General features: G+C 40.4%; 1 protein-coding gene across 2 annotated transcripts; it reads left to right on the top strand.

Moving 5' to 3' along the window:
• Positions 1–309: 309 nt before the first annotated feature.
• SRPRB (SRP receptor subunit beta) lies at positions 310–16897 on the top strand. Of its 2 annotated transcripts, XM_023538835.2 has the most exons (7): positions 312–538; positions 1346–1440; positions 2460–2537; positions 5257–5339; positions 11356–11492; positions 12967–13021; positions 15673–16897. In XM_023538835.2, exons 1-7 carry the CDS (start codon positions 385–387, stop codon positions 15884–15886), a joined length of 816 nt encoding a protein of 271 aa, XP_023394603.2. In that variant the 5' UTR covers positions 312–384; the 3' UTR covers positions 15887–16897. The 2 variants fall into 2 exon arrangements, with proteins under 2 accessions (XP_064133364.1, XP_023394603.2); XM_064277294.1 differs by lacking the exon at positions 2460–2537 and having other exon boundaries at positions 310–538.
• The last annotated feature ends 75 nt before the right edge of the window (positions 16898–16972 follow it).

The raw sequence follows: 16972 nt of genomic DNA, 5'->3' as shown, positions 1-16972 counted from the left end.
GCACAGTGGTTAAGAGCTACAGCTGTTAACCAAAAGTTCAGCAGGTCAAATTCACCAGCTACTCCTTGGAAATCCTGTGGGGCAGATCTTCTCTTCCTATAGGGTCGCTATGGTCTCAATGCCAATGTGTTTCTGTTTTTTTTTTTTGGCGCCCATCAAAACCCTGTTCCCGTCCCCTAGTTCTGCAGCAGCACGGTGTCACAGAGAACTACAACTCCCAACAAGCCCTTTGGCATCCCGGCAGCCCGAAGGAGGAAATAGGACTTCGGAACTACCACTCCCGTGAGACATCGCTCCCTACGCCTGCGCCTGCGCAGAGCTCAGAGCCACGTCGCTGATGCGGCGAAAAGAGACCACGCTCCGCTAAAGGAGACCACGGTCTTCATGGCTTCCGCGGAGTCGCAGCAGGTCAGAGATGGCGGCGGTGCTGGAGGAGCCTTCCAGCCCTACCTGGACTCCTTGCGGCAGGAGCTGCAGCAGAGAGACCCGACGCTGCTGTCAGTAGTGGTGGCGCTTCTCGCCGTGCTGCTGACGCTGGGTGAGAGGCCCGCCGGTGGCTACGGCGGGTGCGGGGCGGGTGGCCGGGCTTCGGCCGAGCTGCCGCAGGCGCGGGCTCAGGGCTTTCGGGCCAGCTAAAGAGGAAGGCTCGCCCATCGGGCCGCCCCAGCCCACCGCCTGAGCTGTGCGCTGCGTTACAGGGTGATCCTCGGCGACCTCCGGAGGGACGTCCTAGCCCTTATGGCACGGGTTACTCTTCCTTTATCGGCCCCGGCTCTGCCTGTTCCCACCTTCCACTCCTCTTAATTGCGAAGATTTATAGGCTCTTTACACCACCTTTGAGCTCCTTGAGTTTGCGAGCTGGGCATCGGGGACACAAAGGTTCCAAGATTGCACTTGAGTAGTCCATAATCGGGGAAGGAGCCTTGGTGGCGCAGTGGTTAAGCGCTTGGCTGCTAACCAAAAGTTTGGCGGTTGGAACCCACCAGCCGCTCTGCAGCAGTTAGAAGTGGTAGCCTACTTCCCTAAAGATTACAGGTTTGGAAACTATGGGGCAGATCTACCCTCTTCTATAGGGTGGCTATAAGTTGGAATCAACTCCATGACAGTAGATTTGGGTTTCGGTTTTTTTTGGTGCAGACACAGAAAAGTTGACAGTAACTGGTATATAATGGGTCCCTGACAACAACAGTAACAATTATAATGGTGGGGAGAACAAAAAAAGTTATGTTCCAGTAGAGTGAGGTATTTTTATGTAGACTATGTTAATTTCCCCACCCCAACCATACATGCAGACCCTTGATAATCAAGGCATAATATTTTGGTGTTTTTTCTGTCTATTCTGCAGTATTCTGGAAGTTCATCTGGAGCAGAAGGAGCAGTCAGAGAGCTGTTCTTCTTGTTGGCCTGTGTGACTCAGGGAAAACGTTGCTGTTTGTCAGGGTAAGTGTTTTTTGATTTACACCTCTGTTAAACTTAATAGAAGATTTTAGGGTATCCCAGTATTCCTGAGAGCTCATGCTAAATGAAAAACAAAACGAAACAAAAAAACCGATGCCAGCAAATTTGGGAGCTAATTCTTGACACACTTGGGAGGACAGAAAGGCTCTTGGAAAATCCATAAACTGGAATTTGTTGACCATTTCTATTTTCAAACTTGCCAAATGCTGACATTTAGTCCTTAATCACATTTAAGGGTTTTATGTAACTAGTTTCATCCTGGAAACCCTGGTGGCTTAGTGGTTAAGAGTTACAGTTGCTAACCAAAATGTGGGCAGTTCAAATCCACCAGGTGCTCCTTGGAAAGCCTATGGGGCAGTTCTACTCTGTCCTATAGGGTCGCTGTGAGTCAGAATTGACTCGATGGCAATGGGGAATGGGTTTTTTAGTTTCATCCTCTGGCTAAGGATGACCTGTATATAGTTTATAACTAACTTCTGAGAAGCTTATCAAAAAAAGTTTTTTTAAAGGGTATTTTTCTTTGACATATTTGACTACTTAGGCTTATTTTTACTAATATTTAATATGTCTAGTATTTTTAATTCTGTGCATGTGTGTGTGTTTGTGGTACTATGACAAATAACAGGAGAGGCTTTCTCCTTTTTACACTTCCCTTTGAGAGTCTAAATTGTTTCTTTTCCACTAAAGAAGTAATCTCTATTAGCTTTCTTTCTCTAATTTTTGATAGTTAAAAATATTTATGGAAGGTCAGTAAATTTTGCCACTAACCTTAGTTTGAAAATAATATCATTTTTTTTTTTTTCCTCCTAGTGGAAGAGGGAAATGAAATTTGCAATTAATTAGATTGTTCTACAGGTTCAAACAAGCAAACAAAAAAACAATTAGGTGTTACAAGCAGCATTCATTTATATGACTTTACATCTGGAAGAGCTAGAGCAATAGTATGCCTTTTAGGTTTGCTATTACGTTTACTCTGATATCTCCCATGTCGTTTCTCACAGTTGTTAACAGGCCTTTACAGAGATACGCAGACTTCCATCACTGATAGCTCGGCTGTGTACAGAGTCAACAGTAACAGGGTAAGGTGTTTGTGGAGTGTTAGAATCTGACGGTGTTACTTTACTGGGGTCAGTAAGTGCAGTTCCAGGATGAATTAGTCTGAGGTTGTGGGTGCCATTTGTAACTTATTTTTATGGAGAAATGTAGTTTGTGTGACAGATTCTCCTCTTGACCACATGTGCTGCAGATTTAATCAAGCCCACTTCTGTTTTCTTGTACTTTAGGCACATTGATGCTGAATCACATTTTAGTCTTATTTTTTTGTTTCTGTGTGTTTCCAACTTTAGTATGAGTTCTTAAGTGTGGATGTTAAGCTTTTGCTTTTCATTCATGTTTTAAATGGGTAATACATGTACATGGGACAAAAATTCACAAGGCTAAGAATATTTGTTGGAAAGTAATTTTGCCTCCCCCGCCCCATTGCCCAGGTTCCCTCTTTAGAAGCAATAACTGTTAACCTTTTCATGTGTAACCTCCAGATGTTCTGCGCATATACAAACTTCTGTGTATCTATTTCCTCTAATTTTTTTTAACACTCTGTTCTGCCCCCTTGTTTTTTTTTATTTAAAGCTATAGCTGATACAGCTTGGAATTTCCCTGCACATTAGTACCTGGTTCATTTATGAGCTGCATAGTACTTCATTGTGTGGCTGTGCTATACAATTAAATTTTTAGTTAATCAGAGCCCAATTAATAGCCATTTAGTTTTGTTGTTATCTTTGCTTTTACAGACAATGCTGTAATGCATATCTGCAGAGTATATATGAGTATATTTCAAAAATATCAAAAAAGAATCATGGAAAGACTTTTTATATGCCTGTCTAGCTCCACAACGGAGCTCTGGTAGCTCCAGAATGTAGGCAGTATCCGCCAAGTTGGTTATAATGTTTAATAAATATTTGGTGAGTGAGTGATGGAGCGAGGGCTGGGTGGATAGAGGAGTGGATGAATTAGAACGATGTTAGAGACGTTTTCGCCTTCTCCTTGGTTCCCCCCACCTCCTCTGTGGTGCCTCAAGAATTAAACGTTGTAAGCAAAGCAAAGATAAAGGGACGTTCCTTTAAATGTCTTTGAGAAAATTTTGCCTTTTTCAATAATGGTACTCTTTCTGGTCCAGTCCTTTTTAAACTTCCAAGGAATCTGATTTTGAAATTTCAGGTTTAGGAGCTCATTCAGGTTTTTGGTATTAGTTTTTTTATATGGGGGGTATTCCAGAGTATACTTTAGACCTGTGCCTTCCAGTACAGTAGCCACTAAGGATGTGTGGGTATTAAATACCCAAAACATGGCTAGTCCAAATTGAGGTGTGCTATGGTGGCGCAGTGGTTAAGAGCTCAGGCTGGTAACGGAAGGTCAGCAGTTTGAATCTACCAGCTGCTCCTTGGAAATCATATGGGTTGCTATGAGTTGGAATTGACTCAGTGACAACAGGTTTTGGTTTATAATGGGTCTAGGTATAAAATGCACACCAGATCTTGAAGACTTAGTATGAAAAAAAAGAATGTAAAATATCTTGTTAATAATTTCTTGTTTTTTATTACATGTTGAAATGATAATATTTTGGCTATACAGGATGAAATAAATATTATTAAAATTAAGTTCATATATTAACTTTTTTAATATGCCTACTAGAAAATTTAAAATTACACATGCATTGCACTATGTTTATTGCACAGTGCTGCTCTAGAACATTTAATAGTTGATTTTTCCTTTTTTCCTCCCTCCTCCCACCCCCTTATGATTTAGATCTAGTCTCTATCTAGATAGTAATGAATCTTCTGGATTGCTTATAGTGTATAAACTGATTTTGAGATGGAGCAGTAGGTCCCCACCTGGGATCCCTGGAAGAAACAAAGAAGCTAATTAGACACATAAAGGGGTTGCACAGACAAACTGGAAGGTCATGATGAATCCCGGTGGCATGATGCGGAGTCCCTCCTGTTGCCTGTGGACAAAGTAGAACATCTGAGCAACGATCGGCGGGTCTGAGACAGGTGCCAGGGCCACGTCAGAGAGGCTTACCGAGCATAGCCACACCTGACATCTCCGCTGAACGTGGCGGCAGGGAGGAAGGCCTGTAGCGGTGAATAGGACTTAGGCGGATGCATAATGGGCTGCTTGATGATGGGGTCACAACTCCTAGGTTTCAGTGATGGCAGTCTGGATCAAGAAGTGACACAAACATTTGATAGAGTAGAACAAATAAATGGCGTATCTGCTAGACAAGTATTTAAAAAGTAGAAATGGTAAAAAGGTGCTTGGGTGCTATAAAGATTGGGATCCCCCGTAATGAGTGGTATCCTGCTACATGATAAATTTTAGGTTCCTGAATTACATGATTTAATTTGTGAATGTTTGTTACTGTTTTTGTGTTTAACCATACTGGTGTGTCTTCTAGCCTCAGATGGACCACACTTCCCTAACTTCCCCAGACAGGGTCAGCTTTCTTATGTACCCTCAAAACATTTGTCAAAGTTGTAATTTCAGATGTATGTGTAATTTTCCACTGTGTTGATCTTCCTCATTATATTGTAAGCCCTGACAGAATAGGGACCATGTCTGTTTTTGCTCACTGTTATCTCAACTTGACTAATTTGTAAGTCAAAGATACTCAGTGAACATTTGTTTGAGTCTTTAATTAATTATGTGCAAGTCTGGTACCTGAAGTCTGAAACTAAATGTCAGTGTTGTGAACATGGAGCTGGACTCAAACATTACTGTTATTTTTGCCATCCTCAGGGTAATAGCCTGACCTTGATTGACCTCCCTGGCCATGAGAGCCTGCGGCTTCAGTTCTTAGAGCGGTTTAAGGCTTCAGCCAGGTAAGTAGGAGGGAATGAAGTGGGTCTGTCTGAAGTCTGTATTGAGGCCACCCATGCTGGCGGCCGCTTTGGTGGTACTTGGGAGGGAGCACGGGGATGCTGGAGTGGAAAGAGTATGAACCTTGGGGTCGGCCAGTTCTGGGGTGCTTTTGTGAAGGTTATACAGATCATGTTTAAAAAGTGATTCTCAGAGTGGGAAGTTTTAACTCTTATTACCATTGGTATTAAATTTCGCATTTACTCTGAGAACAAATTTAATGACATGTAGGATTATTAAAATCTTAAAGAATTTTAAAGCTAAGAGGAATCTTAGAAGTTATTAAAGTCCAACATTACATATAAGTCAGTTCTTAAATTACCAAAAATTAATGCCTCAAGGAATTCAGAATGAGATATTTGCATTTCTTTTAATATCCAGACTCAGTTGACTCTTAAGTGCTTCCTGAAAATTCTTGTGCTGCAGTTTAAGATGCTTTCTTCTTGTTTGCATTCTAACACTGATCAAACCTGGAGGTGAATATTAGTGTGCCACATTTTAACATCTTTAAAATTGGAATGCTTCTTATAGTCAACAGTGTCATAGTTGAGTTGGCAGTATTTCTCTTAGTGGCACCAGAAATGATTACATGTCTTAATGGTGTCTTAGGTTTGATGAAACGTGGTACTTGGTTTTTCCCTTATTTTTGAAGATGTCTGGGCTTATATTTTGTTATTGCTTCCTTGCCCACAAGATGGTGGTGATGAGCAGTCTGTCACAGATGAGAATGTGTGATTTTTATCCCTCAAACAATTGAGACAAATCTGTCTCAGTGACATTTCATTGTGGGTAATGTGCCTCCTTTTTGGGTAAATTTTGTCATAATTGGGCTTAAAAATGTTTTTTCTGTTGTGAAGTCTAAATATTTTACAGCTTGCAGTATGATTACTCTTTGATCCAAGTATTTTGGGTAAATATAAATTATCTTCAAAATTTGAAGATAAAAATGAGTTCAAATAAGTCATAATCACAATAATGCAGATTGAATAAAAAGACATTTGTGACTTCTTTTTTAATCCTTTTTTTAACATTGCCTTCTTAACAAAAGTCAAAAATTAATAATGCATATTTCCTTTTCCTGAACCTTGAAATACCTTAACTTTGATCTTCTTCACATCTTCCTTTTATTTTATCTCCTTTTTAAGCCCCTTAGTAATTAGTAATTTTTTCTCATACGTTCAGTGATAACAGATTTACCAAGATGTTTACAGAGTAATTTGCTCCCTGTTGCTTTCTACATTCTACTCCTTCCTTTTAGGTTTAGTTTTTCTCTTACTGAATATACTGTTTTTTCAGGGAGAGTGAATAAGTGGTAAAATTTCTGGTCCTTTGTTTATTTGAAACTGTCTTTATCTGGCCCTCATTTTTGAATGACTGAGTTGAGTATAAAATAAAAACACTGAAAGCATTGTTCCTGACTTCAGACCCTGTTGTTGCAGCCGAGGAGGCTGCTGTCAGTCTAATTGTCGTGTCATTTTGGGTGATCTGTCCTTTTCCCCCTCTGTTCATGGGTAGATTTTCTTTTGTTCAGGGATAGACTTAGCTTTGTCGTGCTTGGACTTCAAGTGTGTTGTTGACATCTTCAGTTCTGGAAGAGTCTCGCCACTATCTCTTCAGGTAGTGCTGTTCGCCGTTCTCAGTTCTCATCTCCCGGAGCTCTTACTCACGTCCTTGAACCTTACCATTTCTGCCCTTCTTGTGTCTTCTCCATCACGTCTTCCAAACCTTTCTACCTTGCATATTGTGTGATTCCCTCAGATTTCCTTTCCAGTTTAGTATGTTCTTTCCAGCTGAGAGTAATCCTACTTAGCTTTTCCATTAAGTTATTAATTTCATTTACTGTACTTTTCACTTCTAAAATACTTATTTTTTCAAATCAGCCTGTTTTTTTTTATACTATCCTGGGTTTGCCATGAGTCAGAATTGACTCGATGGCAACTAACAATTCTTTTATGGTCTCTAGTATGCGCTTAAGTAATTTTAAACAAACATATTTTATAAGTTGTTCTATTTCTGGTTTTTGGGCTACTGATTATTCTCCCTCAAAATAGTTTGTTTTCTTTTATGGTTTGTAATTTTTGATCCAAAACTTCTCTTCAAGGGAATTGGGTTTTGTTGTTGCTATTATTGTGGTTGTTATTTTTTAATGCGTTAGGATATGAAAGTTTCTCTTCAGAAGGGGTTTCTGTTTATGTCTACTGGGGCCCTAGAGGTTCAATGAATCTGGCCCAAATTTTATGTAAAGCTTTCAGCTTGGGGATCTCACACATGAGGAGGTGTAAAGTCAGACCCCACATTTGTGTGAGGCACAGGAGGCCTGGTGTTTCAGTTTCTCTTGGATTATTTTCCCCTTCACCCAACCCCCACCCCAAGGCCTCAGCCATCGAACTTCCTTAAGGTTTCCCTGAGCCAATGGTAGAGTTTTTCTGTTTCCCTTTCATGGATTAGACTGCTTTTTGAGTTCTAGGCTTTGTGCAGGGGCTTCAGTTCCAGTTCCCCAGCCTGTCTCCATCTGCGCACCAAAACCCTTGCTTCTGAAGGCTAGAGTTTTGATATTATCCCTGATTTCCCTGGGCTGCTGTGCTTTAGCTTTGATATCTTTTTGTTTTTGGCACATGAGGCTGCTTGCTGCCTTACGTTGGGCTCTAACTGCTTCTAGTTTGTCCTCTAAGATTTGTCTTACATTTAGGCACCAATATTCAAGTCTCAAGTTGCAAAATTGAAAGATTCTATGGGGAAAATATTAAACGACTCAGGAAGCATCAAAAGAAGATGGAAAGAATATACAGAGTCACTATACCAAAAAGAATTGGTCGACTTCAAACCATTTCAGGAGGTACCATGTGAGCAGGAACCAATGGTACTGAAGGAAGAAGTCCAAGTTGCATTGAAGGCACTGGCAAAAAATGAGGCTGTAGGAGTTGATGGAATACCAATTGAGATGTTTCACCAAACAGATGCAGCGCTGGAAGTACTCACTCATCTGTGCCAAGAAATTTGGAAGACAGCTACCTGGCCAACTGACTAGAAGAGATCTATATTTATGCCTCTTCCCAAGAAAGGTGATCCCACTGAATGTGGAAATTATCGAAAAATACCATTAATATACACACAAGTAAAATTTTGCTGAAGATCATTCAAAAGTGGCTGCAGCAGCATATCAGCAAGGAGCTGCCAGAAATTCAAGCTGGATTCGGAAGAGGAGGTGAAACCAGGGCTGTCATTGCTGAGGTCACATAGATCCTGGCTGAGAGCAGAGAACACCAGAGAAATGTTTCCCTGTGCTTTATTGATTCTGCAAAGGCATTCGACTGTGTGGATCATAGCAAATCAAGGCTAGCATTACGAAGAATGGGAATCCCAGAATACTTAATTGTACTCATGAGGAACCTGTATCTAGACCAAGAGGCAGTCCCTGGAACAGAACAGGGGGATACTGTGTGATTTAAAGTCAGGAAAGGTGTGCATCAGGGTTCTCTCCTTTCACTTTTCCGATTTAATCTGTATGCTGAGCAAGTAATCTGAGAAGCTGGACTATAGGAAGAAGAACGGGGCATCAGGATTGGAGGAAGACTCATTAACAGCCTTTGTTACACAGATGATACGACCTTGCTTGCTGAAAGTGAAGAGGACTTGAAGCACTTACTGATGAAGATCAGAGACCACAGCCTTCAGTACGGATTGCACCTCAACATAAAGAAAACAAAAAATCTTCACAACTGAAACAGTAAGCAACATTGTGATAAATGGGGAAAAGATTGAAGTTGTCAAGGATTTCATTTTCCTTGGATCCACAGTCAACACCCCTAAAAGCAGCAGTCAAGAAATGAAAAGATGCATTGGGCAGATCTCCTGCAAAAGACCTCTTTAAAGTGTTGAAAAGCAAGGATGTCACCTTGAAGACTAAGGTGCACCTGACCCGAGCCCTGGCATTTTCAGTCGCCTCCTATGCATGTGGAAAGCCGGGTGATGAATCAGAAGACCGGAGAAGAATTGACGCCTTTGAATTGTGGTGGTGGAGAAGAATATTGAATATATCCTGGGCTGCCAAAAGAACAAACAAATCTGTCTTGGAAGAAGTACAACCAGAATGCTCCTTAGAAGCAAGGATGGTGAGACTACGTCTCACATACTTTAGACATTGTTGTCAGGAGGGTTCAGTCCCCGGAGAATGACCTCATGCTCAGTAAAGTAGAAAAAAAAGAGGAAGACCCTCAACAGGATAGATTGACACGGTGACTGCAACAGTGGGCTTAAGTATAACAACAATTGTGAGGATGGTGCAGGACCAGGCAGTGTTTCGTTCTGCTGTACATCTCACTGTGAGTTGGAACCAACTTGATGGCACCTAACAACAAACAACAACATTCTTCGTGAGGTAGAAAAATGTAAACCCCATAAGTTAGTGTGTGACGTCCTTCTTTTTCCAGCATATACCCACACCCCTGAGGTACCAGCTTACTTTGAGTTCACTAGGCCATGTTATTTTATTGCTTTGTGTCTTGCCCATACTACTTTCCACAGTTTGTGCCCCATAACTTGGTCTTGCTAAAGTTCAGCTCAGCCGTTAACATCCATCCTTTAAGTCTTCTTTGATCCGGTCTCATTTATTTATTTATTTTTCTTTATTGTGAGTTAGGTGAACTTTTAGAGAGCAAATTAGTTTCTCGTTAAACAGTTAATACACAGATTATTTTGTGACATTGGTTGCCAACCACACAATGTGTCAGTACTCTCCTCTTTTCCACCCCAGGTTTTCTGTTCTGTTCATTCAGTTTTCCTGTCTCTTCCTATATTCTCTTCTTTGCTTTTGGGCTGGTATGCCCATTAGTCTCTTACACGTGATTGAACCATGGAGCACGTCCCTCATGTGTGTTATTGTTGGTTCTGTAGACCTGTCTAATCTTTGGCTGAAGGGTGAACCTCAGGAATGACTTCAGTACTGACTTAAAAGGGTAGGTCGGGGCCATACTCCGGGGTTTCTTCAATGTCTGTCAGACCAGCAAGCCTGTTTGTGTGTGTGTGTGAATTTGAATTTTGTTCTACATTTTTGTCTCGCTCTGTCCGGGACCCTCTATCGTGATCCCCGCCAGAGCAGTCAGTTGTGGTAACTGGGCACCAGCTAGTTGTTTGGGCTCAGTCTGATGGAGGTTGTGGTCTGTTAGTCCTTTGGACTAATCTTTCCTTTTTGTCTTTGGTCTTCTTCATTTCTCGTGTCTTTGGTCTTCATTCTCCTTTGCTGCAGCCGGGGTGGGACCGGTAGATGTATATTAGATGGCTGCTTGCAGGCTTTAAGACCCTACTCACCGCAGTCAGATGTAGCACATTTTCTTCAATAGGCTGCGTTATGCCAATTGAGCGAGATGTCCCCCAAGACCATGGTCCCCAGCCCTCAGCTCGGTAGCTTTTGGATGTGTCTGTGAAGCTTCTGTGACTCTGTCCTGGTCAAGTGGTGGTGACTTCTCCTGTATTGTGTACTGTCTTACCCTTCACCAGAGCTACCACTTGTCTAGTTAGTGCTTTTCCCTCCCCGTGCCTCTTCTCTCTCATAACCATCAAAGATTGCTTTTTATGTGTGCAGACATTTTCATAATAATGGTCTCATACAGTATTTGTCTTTAATGCCCTCCATGATCTGGTGTCTCACTTAAATGATTTTCTTCTTTCTTCCTTTTATACTGTGTACATAGGTCTCTCCTCACATTTTATCACACTGTTCTGTATATGACTTCTTGGTCTTTGAGGGCAGGCATCATTTCTTATTATCTTTCAGCTACAGTCATTGATACATAGTAGTGCTCAGTAGTTCTTTGTTATGAGCATTTGTGTTGTGTGAGAGCATGTGCACACATCTGCATGTGTCTGTGTGTTATTTACTAGGACCGACTGGGTGGAATTAAGGATACATTTTTTCCAAGATGATGCTGCACTACAATATGATGCGTGTTCACATGCTGGCTTTTCTGGTTTTCCCCCCAGGGCTATGGTGTTTGTTGTGGATAGTGCAGCGTTCCAGCGAGAGGTGAAAGACGTGGCTGAGTTCCTGTATCAAGTTCTCATCGACACTATGGGTCTGAAGAATATACCGTCATTTTTAATAGCCTGCAATAAGCAAGGTTCTGTCATATTTTCTGGCAGTAGTAATAGAGATTTTTCTGGGATTGCTACTAAGAATTAGTATAATTACCTATGAGTTTTATTATTGAGGATGAGAGATAGTTGCCGTGTAATGTACCATAAATTCAAGAATTTTAAATCTTAAAATCTATTTTTGCCCCGACGTTTTTGTCACCTTTCTTACCAGGCTGTTTTAAAGAAGACAACAAACAGAGACTATTAACAATTTTCCCTTGATTTGGTGTTTTTTCTTTTCAGTTATAAATTATCTTACTTCAGTGAGTTAAGCTGATTGGATGGATGATGTATCATACACACAGCTTTGGAGGGACAGGCTAGAGTCTCCTTTCAAATAAGTTTACCATGCAGCAAAATTTATCAAAGAAAGTTTGCAGAAAGTTCTTTAACCTGCTACCTGTTAAAAAACTTTCTAGTCACAACCAGTTAAACTGGTTTTTAGTTTCATTACCTGTAAAATAAGACAGCTGGACTAGATGATCTCCGTGGGCCTCTTTCTGATCTAAAATTCTGTGTCTAGGAATAGCCCGAGACGTTTCTCAGAAGTGATCAGGTAATAGCCCTAACAATGCCAAATCAGGAATGTAGTGTTCGAATTATTACTTGACCCTCTCTTTATTTCTTATTCAGTATAAGGAGGGGAATTAACATTTATCGGGCATCTGCTTTGTGTCAAACTACCTCTTACTCCTTATCTGTTGTGCAGTTGATGCTTTAATATATCATCTGAGTAAAACACCCACCCAATGCCGTCGAGTAGATTCCGACTCATAGCGACCCTATAAGTAAAAAAAAAAAAAAAAATTTTTTTTTTTTTTGACCCTATAAGTAGCAGCTGAAAATAGCTAACTTTACCTTTAAATGACGAGTAGGGTATTATCTGTTCGACTTAAAGCTCTTCTTAAAATTACAAAGTTGGCAGGTTTTCTTTTTGTTAATATTGGCTGGACCTACATATGTGTTCATTTAAAAGGTCTGCAAGGTGTAGAAGGAGCCCTGGTGGTGCAGTGGTTAAGCACTTGGCTGCTAAGTGAAACACAAGGTCGGGTGTTCGAGCCTACCAACTGTTCCGCAAGAGAAAGCTGTGGCAGTCTTGGAAACCCTCCGGGCAGTTCTGCTCTGTCTTACAGGGTTGCTATGAGTCAGAACCAACTTAGCGGTAGCGGGTTGTTTTTGGGTTTTGGTAAGGTGTAGAAAACTGTAGTGAAAGAGCCGAAGTCATTTTTAGGGTCACCAACATAGTATATTTATAAGCATTATCTTAGGAAAACCTTTATGTGCAGATATAAAGCTTACTTTTGATAGAGAAGGAGCTAGCGATAAACACTGTCTTTTTTAAAAAAAAGGAGGGGGCAAGAAAATTAATGGTTTAAATAGGAATTTTCCGTCTGTTCCAGAAGTCTTGGGAAGATTCTTTCTGGTTTAAATGACAACAGTGTATTTATTTCTTTATAGATATTGCAATGGCAAAATCAGCAAAGTTAATTCAGCAGCAGCTTGAAAAAGAACTGTAAGTGTGAACGAGGCCTACTGGGTAATTACGTATCTTAACCGCATATTCGTAGTTCTTTTCTTTGGTTGTGTATAATTATCACAATAAAGCTGCAGATTAGTGTAAAATATACTTGTTAAATACTTGGTGGGAGAATTAATGGAATTATAAAAGCCTTAATGGGATCCTTATAGAGATTTTTAATCTTCATGAGAAGATCTCAGATTTATTGAAAAGGTTACACTCAATTTATTTTACTGTTACACGTTAATAGAAATTAAAGATTTTAGAAGTTAAAAAATTTTAAAGCCATTGGAAATTATTGTTGACTAAATAGGAACAAGTAGGAAGAATTAAAAAATACACCATCTTCATAGCTTCTTTTATGTTTTCAAGCTACTTTAGCAATATCATTTAGCTTGCTTTTAGTATTTAAAAATTTATGAATTGAGCTATAAGCTTTTGAATTTTAAGGAATCTAGCATGTCTTTGTGTTCTGCCAGCTTATAAGAGCCAGCCAAAAGCTTGCTTACACAGAAAAAGATCCACATTTTAATAAAGCCAATTTTTTTTTTATTTCTTTTGTGTAAGGACTTTTTTTAAAGAAAAAGATCTAATAAGGAAAAGTGTGTGAATTCAACCTTTAGCACGTTTTTTTTTTCCTGACGACAATTTATCTGCTCCTTTATTAACTTAACAGGCACCTACGGTGCGTCTGCTGCACGCCAGGCCTCGCTGAGCCCATGGCCATAGGGAGACATATGACGCAGCTCCTGTACTCAGAGCTTAGGGCTGGTAGAGGATGGGTTGTGCCAGGGGTTGGCACAGTCCTGCCCAGGGGTCTGCAAGCTAAGAATGGTTTTACATTTTTAAAGGGCTGTTAAAAAAAAAAGAAGAATATGCCACAGAGACTGAATGCAGCCCACAAAGCCTAAAATGTTTGATTTCTGGCCCTTTGCAGAAAAATTTTGCTGGTCCTGGCTAAATCATTTCCCAAGGTTTCTATGCCTTCTAAAGTTGCATTTTTACCATCTTTTCTTGCCATACGCTTGATGCTCACTCTCTTGAGGCTGTACACATTGCTGTTACTAGGCTAAGGGAATTGGAACAGGTAGCTGATTTGGTTTTTTCTAAAAATTTAGTTGCAATTGTGAGAAATTGTTTTGGGGAACAAAGGCTATCATAATGTTATTTGCATATCAGTTTTTTTTTTTTTAACAGCATAGTCCAAGTCTTCCAATATTTAAAAGACGTATTTGCCCTAGTCCATTTGTGTTTCACTATTAAGAGCCACAGAAAAACAGACCAAGCAGTGAAGTGAAATGTTGGAAAGTTGTAAAGATTAACATGAATTAAGTTAGTCTAATCCGTTGTTTTTTTTTTAATCCGTTGTTAGTCAGAATTACGCCTTACCAGCTTTGAAACACTTTCCTAATCTTCTAAAATCAAGGTTTACTATATCTGCATAACCCTGTGGCAAAGGCTAAATAAATACATTTAATGTTTTTCTATCTTGAAAATTTTTTATTGTAAAATATATCTTACATATGAAAGAGTAAATGTGACACATGCGTGGAGTTTAAAGAAAACTAAAATGAATACCTGTGCACCCACCAGTTTGCTTAGGAGGCAGGCCCCTGTTGTTTCTCCCAAAAGCTTTTCCCTCTTTCCCTCAAGAGATAAATACTATTCTGAATTTTGTTATTAATTATGTATTGTTTTTAAATGCCTCTACTGCTTGTGTATGTGTCTGTCCCTGAACTAAGGCACTGTGTAGTTCAGCCTGTGGGTCTCCATTCAATTTCAGGTACCCTTGCAGAATCAAGAAATGCTTTATTTTGTAAAAAGCAGATAGGTATCATGTGATTCCTCTGTTTCTTGAAAGGGTGGGAGAGGTAGAAAAATGATTTCTTCTGAGAAAAATTCGTGTTGCTTACACATCTCTTTAAGAAGCCATGGTGTTGCAGTGGTTGAGCGTTCGGCTGCCAACTGAAAGGTCGGCAGTTCTAATCCACTCCACAGGAGAAAGATGTGGCAGTCTGCTTTCATAAAGATTTTAGCCCTGGAAACCCTATTGGGCAGTTTTCTACTCTGTCCTGTAGGGTTGCTATGAGTCGGAATGGACCCGATGGCACACAACAACATACACTTCTTTATTGCAGCCAGCAGGTAGCAATAAGGGACGGTCTTAGTGGTTAGAGGCTGGAGAATAGTAATTTTGCCCAAAGTAGACACAGGAATCTGGAGTTCATGGATTTCTAAGCTCCATATCCAAACAGAATCAAGATAAAAATAAATACCCTGTCTACCCACACTTACTCCCAGAAACTAAGTTTTTATAACACACTATAAAAAAATATACTTTATTTAAGAATATATTTCAGAATGGCGTTGTTCAGGAGATCCTAGCTTAGGGGCACCAAGCTGAAAGGTGGCATTGACCTGGGTCCACGACTTCCCTGTCACTAGCTATGTAAGGCTGGAGCCTATCACACCTGTCTAAGAGAGTGATGTACAAATGCAAAGGATTACTAGGCAGATGGTATAATTCAAGGTTATGTATTTGAGTGTTGAAATATTTAGGAACTAATTTGATTCCTTAAAGGCCTGAATTGCCACATAAAAATTAAACTTTTTGCTTCCTGACTTGTTTACCATTTGTCTTCCAGCAACACCTTACGAGTCACCCGTTCTGCTGCCCCCAGCACACTGGACAGTTCCAGCACCGTCCCCACTCAGCTGGGAAAGAAAGGCAAAGAGTTTGAATTTTCACAGTTGCCCCTCAAAGTGGAGTTTCTGGAGTGTAGTGCCAAGGGTGGAAAAGGGGACAGTGGCCCTGCTGACATCCAGGACTTGGAGAAATGGCTGGCTAAAATCGCCTGAGCAGAAGATGTGGATTTGTCTGTGACCGACAGCTTTGGAAAAGGATAGATCTCAGAGTTGATAAAGAAGTCGTACAAAATAAGGTTAGAAACAGTTCCTTGTTCCGGAAACAAATTACTGTTGAAACCAGTTTGGGATTTTTTTTTTAAACTTCAGGTCTTCTTTACTACTTCTTTTCCATCTGTGGTCATTTTCATTTGACTCGTGTACCTTGCTTCTGGTAAGGTGTATGTAATATCCCTTTAGCTTGTGCTTGATGTAGGGTCAAGGTCTTTGTGACATAACAAGGCAGACTCAACATGAGAGGATATTATCATAAGAATGTTTTAACCTGAAAAGTTCTCTTATCCTCTGCTTTTGTGCTTTGGTCCCTTCTTCCTGGAAACAAATCTGCCTTTTTATGGAACCAGTTGATTTGCAGTTGCCCCTGGCTTTCCTTGCAGTACATTCCCTAGTCCTCTGTGAATTCTCACATTTGTAGATCCAATTACAATATGGTTTTCCCCACATTTAAAGGCAGGTAGAAAGCAGCAACACAGAGTGGAGGTGTGAATGCGAGGCAGTGGGCTCTGTCTCTCATCAGCTCAGTGAGGTGCCCACACTCCAGCCTATGGCACTTCTGAAACACACATTCATGAACCCGTGGAGCCACTCCTAGATGGTAGAACTTTAAATGCTAACCCCTACTTGCCAAGAGTCTATGTGTTCTAGTGGTTTCCCATAACCGGGAAATATAGGGAGATTTAGAAACTGGTAGGTTCCACTGGGTGGCTGAGGGCTCCTAGGCTATCTTCATGTGTTGCTCGATCAGCTCTTATATTGTACCTTTAGCTAAAACGCTATGGAACAGATAGGAAATGAAAAAAATTCTCTGCAGAGTTTTGAAGCGCGTATTCATCAATGCAAAAAAAAAAAAAAAAGTCTGCCTTTTAAAAGCGATGTCCTTTGCTGCCTTCTTAAATGTTTTTTTATGGCTTTTATAAATAATTAATACATTTCTTGGTAAATAAAGCAATCTGTCTGGCTTAAAGAAATGAAATAGAATGATATGGTGAGTACAGACATGTTAGAATTCAGGCCTAACTC

This window comes from Loxodonta africana, chromosome 26, assembly GCF_030014295.1.
Source record: "Loxodonta africana isolate mLoxAfr1 chromosome 26, mLoxAfr1.hap2, whole genome shotgun sequence".
Taxonomy (NCBI): domain Eukaryota; kingdom Metazoa; phylum Chordata; class Mammalia; order Proboscidea; family Elephantidae; genus Loxodonta; species Loxodonta africana.
This window is presented reverse-complemented; position numbering and strand designations above follow the sequence as displayed.